General features: G+C 33.1%; 2 protein-coding genes across 2 annotated transcripts in view; both read left to right on the top strand.

Moving 5' to 3' along the window:
- Nucleotides 1-14,874, top strand: part of LOC111627119 (CAD protein-like) — a 175,800-nt gene that overhangs the window by 143,339 nt on the left and 17,587 nt on the right. Inside the window, exons 38-46 of the mRNA XM_023370681.1 lie at nt 349-545; nt 734-811; nt 889-1,030; nt 5,971-6,047; nt 11,159-11,284; nt 12,101-12,256; nt 12,326-12,427; nt 13,480-13,573; nt 14,629-14,825. Of these exons, the coding sequence (XP_023226449.1) occupies nt 349-545; nt 734-811; nt 889-1,030; nt 5,971-6,047; nt 11,159-11,284; nt 12,101-12,256; nt 12,326-12,427; nt 13,480-13,573; nt 14,629-14,825 (1,169 nt within the window). The remainder of the gene's footprint in view (nt 1-348; nt 546-733; nt 812-888; nt 1,031-5,970; nt 6,048-11,158; nt 11,285-12,100; nt 12,257-12,325; nt 12,428-13,479; nt 13,574-14,628; nt 14,826-14,874) is intronic.
- LOC111627132 (aspartate carbamoyltransferase-like) lies at nt 10,851-12,602 on the top strand. Its single transcript, XM_023370697.1, has 4 exons — nt 10,851-10,913; nt 11,159-11,284; nt 12,101-12,256; nt 12,326-12,602. The coding sequence occupies exons 1-4, from the start codon at nt 10,866-10,868 to the stop codon at nt 12,443-12,445; spliced, it is 450 nt and encodes a 149-aa protein (XP_023226465.1). The 5' UTR covers nt 10,851-10,865; the 3' UTR covers nt 12,446-12,602.

Raw genomic sequence — 14,874 nt, 5'->3', positions numbered from 1 at the left:
TTGGTGTATAAAATTTGAACAGATAATTAACTTGCAATCACTTTACAATTGATAGTTTGGTTTTTACATTAAATCTATCTTCCCGGACCAATACAGAAAGTGTCTGTGAGTATTCATGAATCACCGTTGTTTGAACATGCAAATATATTTCTATCAAACTCAAAATGCCATTCTATGCTCAAAAATTATGTTTTCTCTTCATACTTTAATATTCACACAAAGCATATTGCTTTGAAACTTGCATTTTTCGATATTAATTAATTGAATTTCACATAAATGAGAGAGTTACCTATTTGTTATTTTAAATCTTATTGTAAGAAGTTTATATATATCTATTATATTTAATAGAAATGTATAGTCAAATGTTTCAAGAATTGGGCATAAAGAATTCCACTCCAATGAAGATTTCAGAAAATAATGTCGGCACCACACTGTCGCCTCTATCTCATCCTGCCATCACCTCAATCAATCATCCATTTTCACAGATAAATAGTGGACTGCAAGGACAGCATATATTATCTGTGGAATGTTTCACACGAGATCAAGTATATATTTTGTGTCTCTTTTTCTTTACTTGTATTATATTTTTATAAAATATAGCTTTTATTCAAATTAACATTTAAAAGTTATTAAACTAAAAAGCTTTAATTGAAAATTTTATTATAAATTTATAAATCACATAACCTTTAACTAGCTCACTTTGACTGTTAAGACTAAATTATAAGTTTTCCAGTTGCATGGACTTTTCAATTTGGCACACATATTCAAATTATGGGTTCAAAAAGATAGGTCGTTGGACCATATTTTGAAGGTATAACCATTTATTGAATATTAAATTTTCGTCTTGAACTCCTTCAACTACTGATTTTGTAATTTATTGTATCTCAGGGAAAAGTGATGGCTTCCATCTTCTATGAAGTGAGTACCCGCACCAGTTGCTCCTTCTCTGCAGCCATGCAACGACTTGGCGGTCACGTCATCCAGATGGATGAATCCACGTCTTCTGTGAAGAAAGGAGAAACTTTGGAAGGTAATTTGAACATTATGAAAACAATTCTCAAAATATACATCTGTCACTTTGTATAAAAAAAACGTATTTAAAGGCTGTTAAAGAATGTTGCCTTGATCTTTATATAAACAGCGTTTAAGTTGAAAACATATAGAAATACTCCATTGTATATATTTAAAATATGTTTCTGATAAATGAGTCTTTGTTTTAATTTTTATTCATTTACACTAATAATTTACACCTTTTGTTCTTTCAAAGATGTAATAAGATGGGAAATTGGGTTAATTGCAATTTAAAAGTGGGTGTGGATTATCTTTTGATTTTAAATTGTAGTTATGAACTCATCAAACAACTTTTCCTTTGTCTACTAGCCTAGAAGTTTTTTAAAAAATCATGAGAAATACTTTATACGCTATACATATTCATCTGCCCCTACAGTTTTTCTAGAAATCACCAAGGGTAAATATATGTATGCCTTCTCAACTATTTTTTATACATCAAACCTCATTTCTTATTTTAATTGATGGTTAATTATAAAACAGGTATAAGTAACATTTTGTGTTCTGTTGTATAGCTTATGCAATAATTATAATACATATACCAAATTTTGTTTGTAGGGTCCTCTCATGACAGCAATTCTTCTAGAAAATATTCACATATTTGGAGACATATAATGTTTGCATACTCTCTTGCACTCTTGCACTTCTCTTGGAGTATGAAAACATTAGGGTTTATGTTTTGTATTGACACACATGGGATACAATGCAATTATTTTTCATTTTTGTCAAAAATACAATGGCTCTTTGGAACATATCATTAATTAGTAAAGTATCTTCTTCCCTAAGTTTTCTGATGTTTAATACTAAGAAAAACTCTCTTGCCTATTGCCAAATATAATCAAGCATTTTGCAGAGGTCATTATGTTTTTTGATAGAAATTGGAATATTGTTTGGCTACTTCATTGGGACATCTGAGTATCTGGGAAAGGATGTCGCCTCCTCTTCTTGCTACACTTACTATCTTTTCATCTACAGGAAAATACTGGTTACTTGGAAAATATAACAACAGCTCTGATCTGTCAAACTTTAGCATTCTGCAGTTCTGAAGATCAACCTTTTTCCTTTTGCAGAGATAACTTTCTATTTACTCAATGCTCGAAATCTCCAGATGGCATTTTGTGCATGTGAAAAAGCTTTTGGCTTCATGTTTCTTTATTAAATTAATCCAATTGGAGACCATAAAGACACTGGGATAATCTGCCAAATTATCAAACTATAATAAGGCTAAGTTAATAATTAGATATGAATTAATTTGTCTAGAGATAGGCAGTTAAGTTGCCATTTCATGATAATTTTAATAATTATAATAAATTAATATTTAATTTATTATAGTTTTTTATGGAAGAAAAGAATTGTCTCAACTTCTGCATACCATGCAAATGTGTTGCCAGCTACACGACCTCCATCTGATTTTTGCTTCTGGAATAATTTAGGATATAATCATATAGGTTGATTATTACAGCCCAGTAATATAGCAGATTGTCTGGTTTTAATCAAAAATTGAGTTTATGATGATGATGTCTATATGATTCTAAGGTGTGGCTAAGTACTAAATAGAAAAATGTTACAAATGTCCAAAATATTTATTGTATTAAAGTTTTTATTTTGTCCTCCATTGGAATCTGAGAAGGCAGCTAAATGTTTGTATTCTGATCACAATTTCTTTGAATCTCTGGTAAAACCTTCCAAAGGCATGACATAACATCATATGAGCCTCCAGTAGCTATACTCTCAGGCCATACACGTGTACACAGCATCATCAGTGTTACAAACTTACAATTGTCTTAAATAGAACACACTTTCTATATGAATCAGAAGGACATAGCCTACTTCTAGCACCAAATTATTTAGAATTTAATTATTAATAGTAGCAGTAAAATAATTTGATTCAATATGGCAATTGTTTGGCTTATTATTAAAAAACATCAGGCTTTGAAATGTTTATAGAAGAGTTTTCTTGAATTTCTGGAGCAATTCTACCTAATGTTCCTATCTTAGTGTTGCACATGCCTTTATCACTTGAATGTTTTAATGCAAATTATAAAATTTTCATTATATAAGTAAAGGTATGCAAGAGTAATGTTATATGCTTAAAGTGATGTATCCAAAATATGACAACATACTGGCCTTAGTTGAAAATTCAAATTTTGTTTACAGACCTTCAAATGATATTTTACACACTTCTATTTGAATTTATATCTTGAAAGTTCCTGATTCCTGATAATTTTTCTCTTTCTATATCTCTCTAGAGAACTATTTAGAAGCCAACCATCAATTTTAGTGTATATTAAGTTCTCTACTGTGAATAAGGGCTAAGTAATCATCTCTCAAACCCATGTCATTGAATATTGTAGAGTCTACTTGCAACTTTTTTGATCAAAAAAATTATTTGCATTAACACAATCATTGACCACTTATTTAGTTGACACCTGGTAGGGTAATTATTCCTGCTGAGAGTCGTCATACTAGCTACGGTTGTCTCATCAACCCTAGATAGCTTTTCAAACATCCAGTGTACTACAGATACTATTTATGTCAAAATTTAAATACTACTATTGTAACTGGAGAAACACTAAACTTGTGTAATACATCCAAACTCCAGCACTAAAGTGAAGTATTTACAATGTGGAATGAATGTTTAAAACATTCTTCACAATACACTGTTTTACATTCAAAAGAAATATAGAACCTGATTAGGGAGGCTTAAGGTCACCGAAAACATTTGTTCATTGTAAATATTCCACTTCACTGCTGGAGATTGGGTATATTATGTAAGTTTATGTTAAAAAATTTTTGAGTTTATTTTAGCATTATTAACCAAATGATGATTCCAGATTAACTTTTGATCTAGAACTTGGCCAATTAATATAATAAACACTGTATAATTTAATTTAATTTGATGGGATACAGCAACACAATATGTGGGTGGTGCATTCTGGCAGGATTCTCTATGGGAAACTGGCCTGTATTTGGTGTTACAAATGTTAAAAAAATTCAGAAATCTCCATGTGACCCGCCATTTTGTGAGGTGCAAACCTTTAACCAACTGCCAGTGTTTGAAGGTTCTATTCCACCAGTGAGCCTACATAATTTGGACAATAGGTAAGAGATTATTTAAAGTACATGGCAAAAAATTGTGAAAAATGCAATGTCTCTTTACAAGTTTATTTCTCAATTAAATCACAAAATTTGTTCACAGTCATAAACTACAAACTTGACATTTATGATTAGTTGTGAAAATTAGCACTTAATCATTGTTCCATTCTTGACAGTACACTCAAGTGAATGGATGAGTCATGCTGCTCACAAGTGACTCCACCGGCTCAGCATCGATCATGTACCAAACCTCTTGCATTTTGAACAAAGAATTCTTCACAATGAAGTTTTCTTTTTTGGATCTTAATGCTCTAGGTGTTTCTTGAGGATAGCTGTTATTTCCATTAATTCAAAAATGACACACATATAAACTGGAACTGTAATGTTCAAATAAATAATACCTGAAAGCAATTTTCAGCAAACAACAAGTAACAATTTACTGGTCAAGCGTTTTTGGCCCAATTTATCCAACCCTCATCAGAAACAAATACAAAAGAAACAGTTCTATCATTCGAACATCGCCACATTCCAATTTTTAAGCATTCACAAAGATTTTCAGTTGAGACAGTGACACACCATTTACGTCATAAATAAAAAAAGCAATTTTTACAAGGTGTAATGTTATAAAATGAAATTATTAATAATAACTTTTTTGGCACTCTAAATAATAATTCCACATTTTGGAACTTGACTACAATCTGAGTTGATACAATTTCCATTCCTATCAGCTATATAAATTTCTAAGGACTCTAACGATTTTATGTCATGTCGGTCAAAGACCGTATGTAAAGGTGGTCTCATCCCAACAGGAAACACCTGGTTTGGTATCATAATGGCAAGAGTTTTCCATTAATTCTTAGAAAACATTCTCTGTACCTCCCCAAACATGAAAAAACACAAGTTTATGGATATATTTCTTCAAGAATTTGGAATGTCGTGTGGAATTTTCAATATGTTGCAACAATGATGCTTTAATCAAAATCCCATAATATGATTCCTCATTAAGTAGAGACAGATGTAGTTAAGAGATCTGTTGTTAAACAGTAAGCCAAGGATGCTTATCTTAGGTTTACTCCTTAATGATACTTTATCAATATATGAATGTTTATATATATATATATATNTAGTTCGAGTTTAATTGTTCCGGTCGAAAGGCGCTGGCCATCATGTATTCTGCTGAATCTCTGCACTCTAATTGGGTAGTGGCCATCATCTTGGAGAAGTTCGTAGATTTCTTGTGCATTCAGATCAGTGGGGACGCCTTTGATTATGAGAGTTTTAGTGTAGGAGTTGCGAATCACAGTAGTGTAAATCGGCGGCCAGATGGCCGAGCGGTCAAGGTGGCAGCCTACCGCTCTGGGTGACCCGGGTTCGAATCCGGGTCGAAAAATTTCCAGTAATTTTTCGGGGGGTGGTCCGTTCGGATATGTCGGGCCTCATCCCTCACCACCCGGCAGCCCCATTGTGGGCCTGGCTGAACCCATAAAAAAGAGCAAAAAGCAAATAAATTGCATAAATTGCAATTTGCATAAATTGCAAAAAGAGGCCCTCTTAGTGCCCACAGGGCGGAAAGAGTTGCTCTGGGCGATGATGAGTCAGTCAGGACAAGTAATTTTATATATTTAGATAACAATAATAATTATTATTAATAATGGTTATATATAATTGCCAAGAACATTCTTAGAAAACTTGAACTCCTTTACACACAGAAACAATTGTTTGTCATTGCAATTTTTCTCAAAACCACCAAGGAACTATATGTGGGAATCTGGGGTTAAGAGAATGTTGTCTCTCACCTGTGTTCAGCTTCAGATTCAAAAGATCTGCCCACTCTGTCGCTGGATGGGATTGTACAATTATCATTTTGTCAACAGGAAATTCTTGTGATCTTCCTTTAGATTTAGACACCAGCCTAATTAGCACATTAGGCACATGATACAATATTTTTATATTTTTGGTCAAGGGGGAGGATTTGTGGATTCCCAGTAAGACTTTGGCATATATTTAAGATCAAGAAGAAGATCAATTAAACAAACTAAAAGCAACATTTAATGACAAGAATGAGTATAAAAATACAAATATGTGATCCTACACAAATAGTCTCTAAATTCCCTATTTAAAAGTGAGAGAGAGAGAGAATTTACATCATTAAAAACATACTACCTTGGTTGGCAAATGTTGATCTTTTTGTCAGACTATTGTACAGTCAGTCCTTTGTTAAAATTCTTCTTATGGAGAGGTTAATTGGCAATTCTCGGCTAATGGAGATTCAATTCGAATTCCTATAGAGATGGAGACATAGGTAGTTTGGAGACTGATGATGAGGAGCTGGAGCAGGACTATGCTCTCTTTGTATGGCTTCTATAAGGTAATTCCTTTTACGGCAGTCTATAGAACGTTATCGGCTGCTCTCGTGCTTTCTCTCCTTTTTATTCTAAATTCGTTTCCAATTGGGTTTTAGGATTGGTAACATCTGACGGAATATTCGTTCTGACGCATGTGGCCAGATGTTTGTTTGAGATGTATGATGACATCTCTCCCAAAGGAAGTTTATTTCCCTTCCCATGAATTTCACAGAAATGTGTTAAATTTGACATCAGTTTAATATTTAACAAATCTATATAAATAAAAATGTAAATGTTTATTTNTGTAAGTTCATTATTAATATAAGTTTTGAATGGATTTTTAGTAACAGTGGATACTGCTTACTCCTAATTAGTTCACTAAATCAAATATATCATATTTTATTTTTCACTGTGCAAATAAATTGAACTACACATAAATTTATTCATTGTAATCACTGAATATATCAGTAAATAAGTTCACAAGCTTAGGATAACAAGCTTACTATTGTCATCAAAATACAACAATGTTCACAAAGTAAAGGATGGAAAATGTAAATCTCTTTCCAGATGATAGATTAGCTAATCATTACCATAATAATGGATAGTTTATCCTTTTCTTAGGGAAAGCATAAGAGAGGTAGTGGTAGTGTTATGATGTAAATATCTGCTATTTTCTTTTTCTCTTGACTGTTTTGCTATTATTTATTATGAAACTAGACTTTCACATTGCCAAATCAAGCCTTTACAGTTTTTATAAAGAAGAACCATTTATGGCACTAAAAATAAAATTATGATTCTTCTGATAATGGTTATTTAATTTTTATTAACAACTTTTCAAAAAGCAAACCTGGATTTATGTCAGTTAATTTCCATAATTAAACCCTGAGATTTTCAATAGAAAAATATCTGGTAATAAATAACTTACNGGAAGTTTATTTCCCTTCCCATGAATTTCACAGAAATGTGTTAAATTTGACATCAGTTTAATATTTAACAAATCTATATAAATAAAAATGTAAATGTTTATTTGTTCAAAATCTGAAATCTCCGAACGTTCTTAACCTATTGCTTTGAAAGTTTGACACAATGTTGCATTCAAATATGTGCTTGTTTTTATATTATATAGATGTCAAAATCCCCCTGCGGGGGAAAGGGACAAAATTAAGGCTTACCATGAAGAACTGGTCTTCCATTATTTTATTTTAGATGTGGTTTTTTGTGTTTTTGATTGCATTTTAATAGGGTATGTCAAGAGAATGTACACTAAGAAGGGATTTTTCAAAATTTTCCCATGGGGAATGTTATACATTTATAATAGATACATTTTGAGCCACAGCAACGTGTGGCTGGGTACAGCTCGTTCTTAATAAAATTAAAATATTCCATCTCTGGATTCTCACATTTATATGTATGCCTTTTTTCTTACTTGTTAGTTCACTCCTATTTCTTTTCTGTGGGTCAGCCTGTGCTGTAACCCAGTGGTGCACAAACTTTTCAGTTGGTGGGCCAAATGTGCATAAATTGTATGTAGGTGGCCCTCAAAAATTTTGTATATTTGTATGTACAAAAATTAAGACTTTTCTGTTGTTTAGAAGTGATGTTCAAATATGTTTATGAATTGGATGAACAAGTGCCACAGGCAGATTTGGTCCAGACTTTGTTTTGGTACTGCTGCTTCAATTAATATTATTACACACACACTTCTATTTGAACTTCTATCTAAAAAGCTGATAAGTTTTTTAGCATTTATTCACTCTATTATTGTTGGGTTTAGTGGGTTATACTCAGTTGACATCGGTGGCTGTGTACTATTCCGGACCAGAGTCAAGATATAGCATCCAAAACAAAACTAAAACTAAATAAGTGTGTCAGGGTCTGTGTCTGTATTCAGGAATTTCCTAACAATATGACATGTATTCAATATAGTGGCCTTCTGTAGTATGATGTATGTGTTACTATTCAATTGTAATGTGCCTGGGCTTTTGTGTAGTGTGTGTGATATCACACCTGTAGAGGAGAGAACCTGTAGAACCAATGGAAAAAATGAGCAAGGAATGAAAGGAAATAAGATTAACATTAATGAGCAATAACTATTGTGAGATCCAAATAGCCCCTGGGTCTAAATTAATAATTTAAAAATGATGTCAAAATTTTGTCATAAAATATTCTTTTATTTTGATGGAAAAATAACGTTTTCTAGCGTGGGAAAACAGCTAGGAGAGTCACTTCCTTTGACGGAAGTATGAGCATCCTCTGTTTTTCCTTTATCTGCTAAAAATCTCGCTTCGATGGGAACTGTCTAACCCTCATTTCTTCCCCCTTCCCATCCGTTCATGTGGATGAAGCCTTGAATGATAATTGGTCGTAAGTCAGAAGATATAGGCGAAGTTCAGTCAAATTCGGGAAGAGTTCGTCAACAGATCCCAGAGTATTCAGACGAAATCCATACAAGCTTATAAAGGCCAACGCCCTATGCTATAAGCCAGTGTTTTTCAACCTGTGGGTCGCAACCCCCCAGGGGGTCGCGAAGCCTTACACGGGGGGTCGCGGGTAGAAGAAAAAGACAAGTGTTAGTAGGTCTTACACTACATTAAAAAACCTACAATTTCAGCAAGAATTACGGCCCACCCCAGAAAATGATAGCGGAAAAAGTGTCGAGCTGATTTGCAAAAAAGAAATAAAAAGTAGAAATGTAGAAGCTGAAAATTCTGATCCTAAAAAAAAAGAGAAAATGTCAACAGCTCCCTGTGCCGAATGTTATAATTAAAAGAAGTTTCATACTTTATGTGTGTTAAGTTATTGTCGATTCTTGTGAAATTTTCACTTTAATCAACAATAATTTGTCTCAACAGAAAGAAAATTAAATACATAGTTTTTAAAGTCACTGATACAGTTTTAATATGGCCCTAGGGTAGTGGCCGGATGGCCGAGCGGTCAAGGTGGCAGCCTACCTCTCTGGGGGACCTGGGTTCGAATCCGAACGGGTCGAATAATCCCCAGGAACCTTTCGGGGGGTGGTCCGTTCGGATATGTCGGACCCCGTCTCTCACCACCCGGCAACCCCATTGTGGGCCTGGCCGAACTCATAATGGGCTTGCAAAAAGAGGCCCTCTTAGTGCCCACAGGGCGGAAAGAGTAAAAAAACAAAAAAAAATATGGCCCTAGGGGGGTCGCCAGAATTTTTTAACTTGTAAAGGGGTCGCGTATTCAAGAAGGTTGAAAAACACTGCTATAAGCAATACAGTATACAAAAGGCTTACTTCATGGACATAAATATTCTCAGTTAAATTGATCTCTCCATGAACAGAAGGCAGAGAACTCCAGGAGCGAAGTAAATACGTCACATACAGAGGAAAAGAACAACAACTAACAGGTTGTATGTTTTAATATGAAATTGTGAGCTCTCTCTCTCGATATATATATTTTAAGTCGAATTCATTGTGTCTCATTCATTTGTAACTCCATTTTTGTATAGTTTACTTATATATATGTTTATTAAATTCCTTTTATTACTAGTTTATATAATGTCTCCTCGATCTCTGAATCAGACCCCTCACGTGTGTTAATCCGCATATCCAAATTTGATTAACTGGTGTCAGCATCCTGACGAGATTCGAATCCTGCAATTCGGATCTATTACAAAAGCCCTCCCGGTCAAAAATCTTGTCGTAGGATCGGATCACAAGATCCGAAACCGAGAGAACTAGTTTCACGAACTAGCGCCGATTAAGTGATATTAACTTCCTAGCGAATTAGTATTCCCGGCTATTCTCACACTATGTAAAACATGTTAAACTTGTCTACCATCATTGTTTACATTTTGCTGAAGCATTTGACTATGTTCTCCTGAATTCTATGCAATATTTCCAGATGCAAGGACTTAAACCCAAAGACGATGCAGATTTCTGATTTTCACTGCATACATCTGCACTTTGAAAATTTTCCAAAGGAAATTTCTCCAGCAGGTCGAGGTTGAGTGACCACAGAGTCCATTACCTGACTTTCCATTTGGTTCCAGACTTTACACACACCCTGAATGTTTAGAGTCTGTTAAATTTAAAATGATAGGTACTGGCTTAACTATGCAATTTTATATGTTGTTTACACACATCATGCCTTCATCATTTTACATTAATTTCAGTCATATTTGCAAAAACTTTAAATTATTATTAAATACATACAGAAAACTAAACCCCAATTATTTTAATGATAAGATAGCCAAGTTCTAGACTGATAGTTAATCCTAATTAATTTACACTGTTCTGGAGAAAAAGATGACCTGAATATGATTATATCTTGTAAATTAATTGGTCTGGAAGTAAAGATTGGACAGAAGTCCGGTTAGCATAATTGCTAATGCATCCACATCAGCAAGCAGAAGTTACAGATTCAAGTCTCACTCAGGTTTGATCTTTCTTCTTCAAAATAGTCTAAATCAATTTATTTATTTCTGAGTATCAAATTTAATACAAGATGGTAGTACAACCACCTACTTTTAGTCCAAATTATGTAATATCTATCTAATTAACTAGCCATATTCTCACTGACAGTTAACCAGACTTTATCATTTGATTACTGCAATTATTTTTATTTTTTGAGCTCAAGAGAATCATCAAATTAATTCCAAAAATTTCCATTTTTATTTACAGAAAGTTGCTAATGTGTGTCAGAAACCAGTCATTAATGCAGGCGATGGAACAGGAGAGCATCCAACTCAAGCACTTTTGGATGTTTTTACAATACGAGAAGAGATTGGAACTGTTAACGGGCTGATTGTAAGTAATGTATTAAAGTGGTTTTAAAAAAAATTAGACTATTTGATTCATTATTCCTTGAAGTTAAATTACTGGTAATATGCTTATTGAAATAAACATTTTGTTAAAGTCAATTATTTTTTTTTAAAATTTTTAGAACTTTAATAAAAAACATTAGCATAAATCAGATTTATAAGTTTATTGAACTCTATCAGGGTGGTCATATTTAGAGGTACCCAAGTTAAAATCCAATATAGATTTTTGCTTTCTCTTGAACAGTTTGGGTCTGTTTGTTCCCCATCCCACTCTGTACTGATCAATTCTGTTTTGGATATATCTATTTATAACAAGCAAGTGCACCAATGGCTGACAAATGAAACTGCCAAATGTTGGTAGTTGATGCTAGATTTGCATGAAAACAACAGGCTAGCCATGTGGAGTTTTCCAGCTTTTCTTTATTTGTGTAATGCCTAAATAGGGACCAGTTTTCCATAGAAGAGTACTCCTCCCATGGAGGATCCCATCAATCCATAACAATCATTATTGCAATTACTTATACTGTATGTAGTCTATGGTGTGACCTTCTTGGTAATCAATCAGTCATATCAAATTCTAGCAGTTATGAAGTTCTTGTGTGCCAGTTTTGATTTTGCTAAGCTTTTTTACAAATAGATTTTAAAAGTCAACCATTTTTTATTGATTATTAATTTATGAGACAGAAGAATAATTGCAGTTTTCTTTTAACTATGAAATACTTTCTAGAGTTTAAATTGTATTGATTTATGCTCTTAAGTAGAAGCATCAGAGCATCATGCAAATTTTAAATTGCTTTTACAGATAACGTTGGTTGGAGATCTAAAACACGGAAGAACAGTCCATTCTCTGGCTCGTCTCTTAACCCATTACAAGGTGCAGCTGAGATATGTTTCGCCTGATAATTTAAAAATGCCAGAAAATGTAGTAAATTATGTTTCTTCAAAAGGAATTTCTCAAGTAGGTTAAGTTATTTTTTGATTAATTTTTTAGTTTTAGCATTAATTTAAACGTATTTGTACTTAATAGGAAGAATTTTTCTCGTTGGAAGCTGCAATCCCAGAAACAGATGTATTATACATGACTAGAATCCAGAAAGAGAGATTTACATCATTAGACGAGTTTAATAAGGTAATTAGCATAATCTGAATGAATTGATTGTACAAATTTAAGCTGAACATATAGTAATAAGTCTGTTCTTTTACTATAACACTCTTGAACTGAATGAAAAACAAGCAAATTTGTAAAACTTTGTGCTGAGTGCCTTGAAATTTACCTCATAAATAAGGTCTGGATTTTTGGGAGCATTTTTAGAATGGATTGGGTGCTCATTTGGGTGCTTTTTTCTTCCGTTTTAGGTGCTTTTAAATGCTGTATTATTAAGACAAAAACCAACAAGAAGTATTATATTTACAAACTACATAATTGTTTATTGCAATTTAGACATAAAGATGAGCATTGTAATTTACAACAGTAAATCATTTCAATGTTCTTAAAAGTGAAGTTTTCTCATTTGGAGGATAGAATGTCTTTATATAAGGAAATAGATTTTTCTACATCAATCGAGACTAAGGGGACATGTTTCATTTTTACTTGGAATTCTAGTTCAGTGCAATCCAGTGGCGTGCCGTCATTAAAAGCGGTGGATGCGCCGCTTCCCTTGTATTTTCTAAANTTTTTAATCGGGCGCGTCGGAGTGACCGGCCTGCGGCGTAATTTGTTTTTTACGCCAAACGAACTACGCCATCGGCTGGCTGGTTACGTACGAAATTTCTTACTGGAAATTCGTAGCTTTACCACTAAAATTTCACCAAATTTTCCTCAAATTTTTGTAAGTTGCAATAAATTACGGATAAGTTTGGTTTAATCCAACGAAAGCTCGATTATATTTTAGTATATTAACGCGTTAGAACCAGGATACGCCGGCGGATTAGACTAACGCCTAACCGCTTCCCGTATTAAGTTTGGCAGAAAATTCTAACGATAATGGTCAAAAGACGATAAAATAGAGATAAATTTCGTTTAAAACATCTTACCTGGCCGTACTTAATAAAAAGAAAACGAAGAAAAGTCGAAGCCCAGCCATTTCTTCCATAATTCTATGCAGAAAATAAAGCTTATTTCTTTAACTTATTATATTTATAACCTCTTTATATTATTATAACCTTTAATTATATTTATAGAAAGATTGCGAAAATTTGCTAAATCTGCAAACTGGGAAGAAACGTTATCGCGTTAATAAAACGATTTTAAGGGTAAAAACCAAAGGCGACTTTGGTTTCCTTTGGGTTGTAAACCGTCTTTCCGTGCCTTTAAAGGCTTTATTCGCACAAATAATTATTATTTTAATAAATAATTAAAATTTTAAATCGTATTTGTTCGTTTAAGCCACGATCAAATCTCGTAAATGTTTACATTTATTCGGTTAATATTTACTTTAAATTTAACCGATAACAACTTTCGACGTGGACTTCGGCGCGTGTATTTTTATAAAAAATCAAAATTCCGATAAGTAGAAATTTGCTTTATTAAACAGTTTTTCAAAAATTTTCCTTTTACGTAATAATAACTAACTTTTAAAACCGCATTTTGTACCGTAAAACGCCGTAAAATTAGAGGGTTAAAGTAGTATTTGGCCGAAGAGAAGGCGTAAATACCGCGTAGAAAATACTTTAGGAGGAATTTATAAAAATATTGTAAACGAGCAATTATTTCCAATTAGAAGTTCGGACTACTTACAAAGAATTTAATTTTTGAGTCTGTCTATCCGAGTTTTTCTTCCAACCGACGTTACGGGTACTTCCGCGGTGGCGTTAACGGATTAATAGATAGAATAAAAAATTAAAAATTTTTCTAGTCCGAACTCGTAATCGGAAGAAAAATATATCCCGAGTTGGCCGCCAAATCGTATCTATAAGCGATTATTTATTGTCGCGCGGTGACGACGCCGGGCCGCCATTTTTAATCGTAGTTTTCGTTTAAAATATNTGTATAAAATTTGAACAGATAATTAACTTGCAATCACTTTACAATTGATAGTTTGGTTTTTACATTAAATCTATCTTCCCGGACCAATACAGAAAGTGTCTGTGAGTATTCATGAATCACCGTTGTTTGAACATGCAAATATATTTCTATCAAACTCAAAATGCCATTCTATGCTCAAAAATTATGTTTTCTCTTCATACTTTAATATTCACACAAAGCATATTGCTTTGAAACTTGCATTTTTCGATATTAATTAATTGAATTTCACATAAATGAGAGAGTTACCTATTTGTTATTTTAAATCTTATTGTAAGAAGTTTATATATATCTATTATATTTAATAGAAATGTATAGTCAAATGTTTCAAGAATTGGGCATAAAGAATTCCACTCCAATGAAGATTTCAGAAAATAATGTCGGCACCACACTGTCGCCTCTATCTCATCCTGCCATCACCTCAATCAATCATCCATTTTCACAGATAAATAGTGGACTGCAAGGACAGCATATATTATCTGTGGAATGTTTCACACGAGATCAAGTATATATTTTGTGTCTCTTTTTCTTTACTTGTATTATATTTTTATAAA

Source organism: Centruroides sculpturatus, unplaced genomic scaffold (assembly GCF_000671375.1).
Source record: "Centruroides sculpturatus isolate CEXI.00-Female unplaced genomic scaffold, Cexi_2.0 scaffold471, whole genome shotgun sequence".
Lineage (NCBI taxonomy): Eukaryota > Metazoa > Arthropoda > Arachnida > Scorpiones > Buthidae > Centruroides > Centruroides sculpturatus.
Note: the sequence above shows the minus strand (reverse complement) of the source record. Positions and strands in the feature narration are given on the sequence as shown.

Coding starts and splice junctions, on each gene's coding strand:
- LOC111627132 (XM_023370697.1), top strand. CDS start 10,866: ATGCATCCACATCAGCAAGCAGAAGTTACAGATTCAAGTCTCACTCAG. Junction 11,285..12,100: donor GAACTGTTAACGGGCTGATT/GTAAGTAATGTA, acceptor TTGCTTTTACAG/ATAACGTTGGTTGGAGATCT. Junction 12,257..12,325: donor CTTCAAAAGGAATTTCTCAA/GTAGGTTAAGTT, acceptor TGTACTTAATAG/GAAGAATTTTTCTCGTTGGA.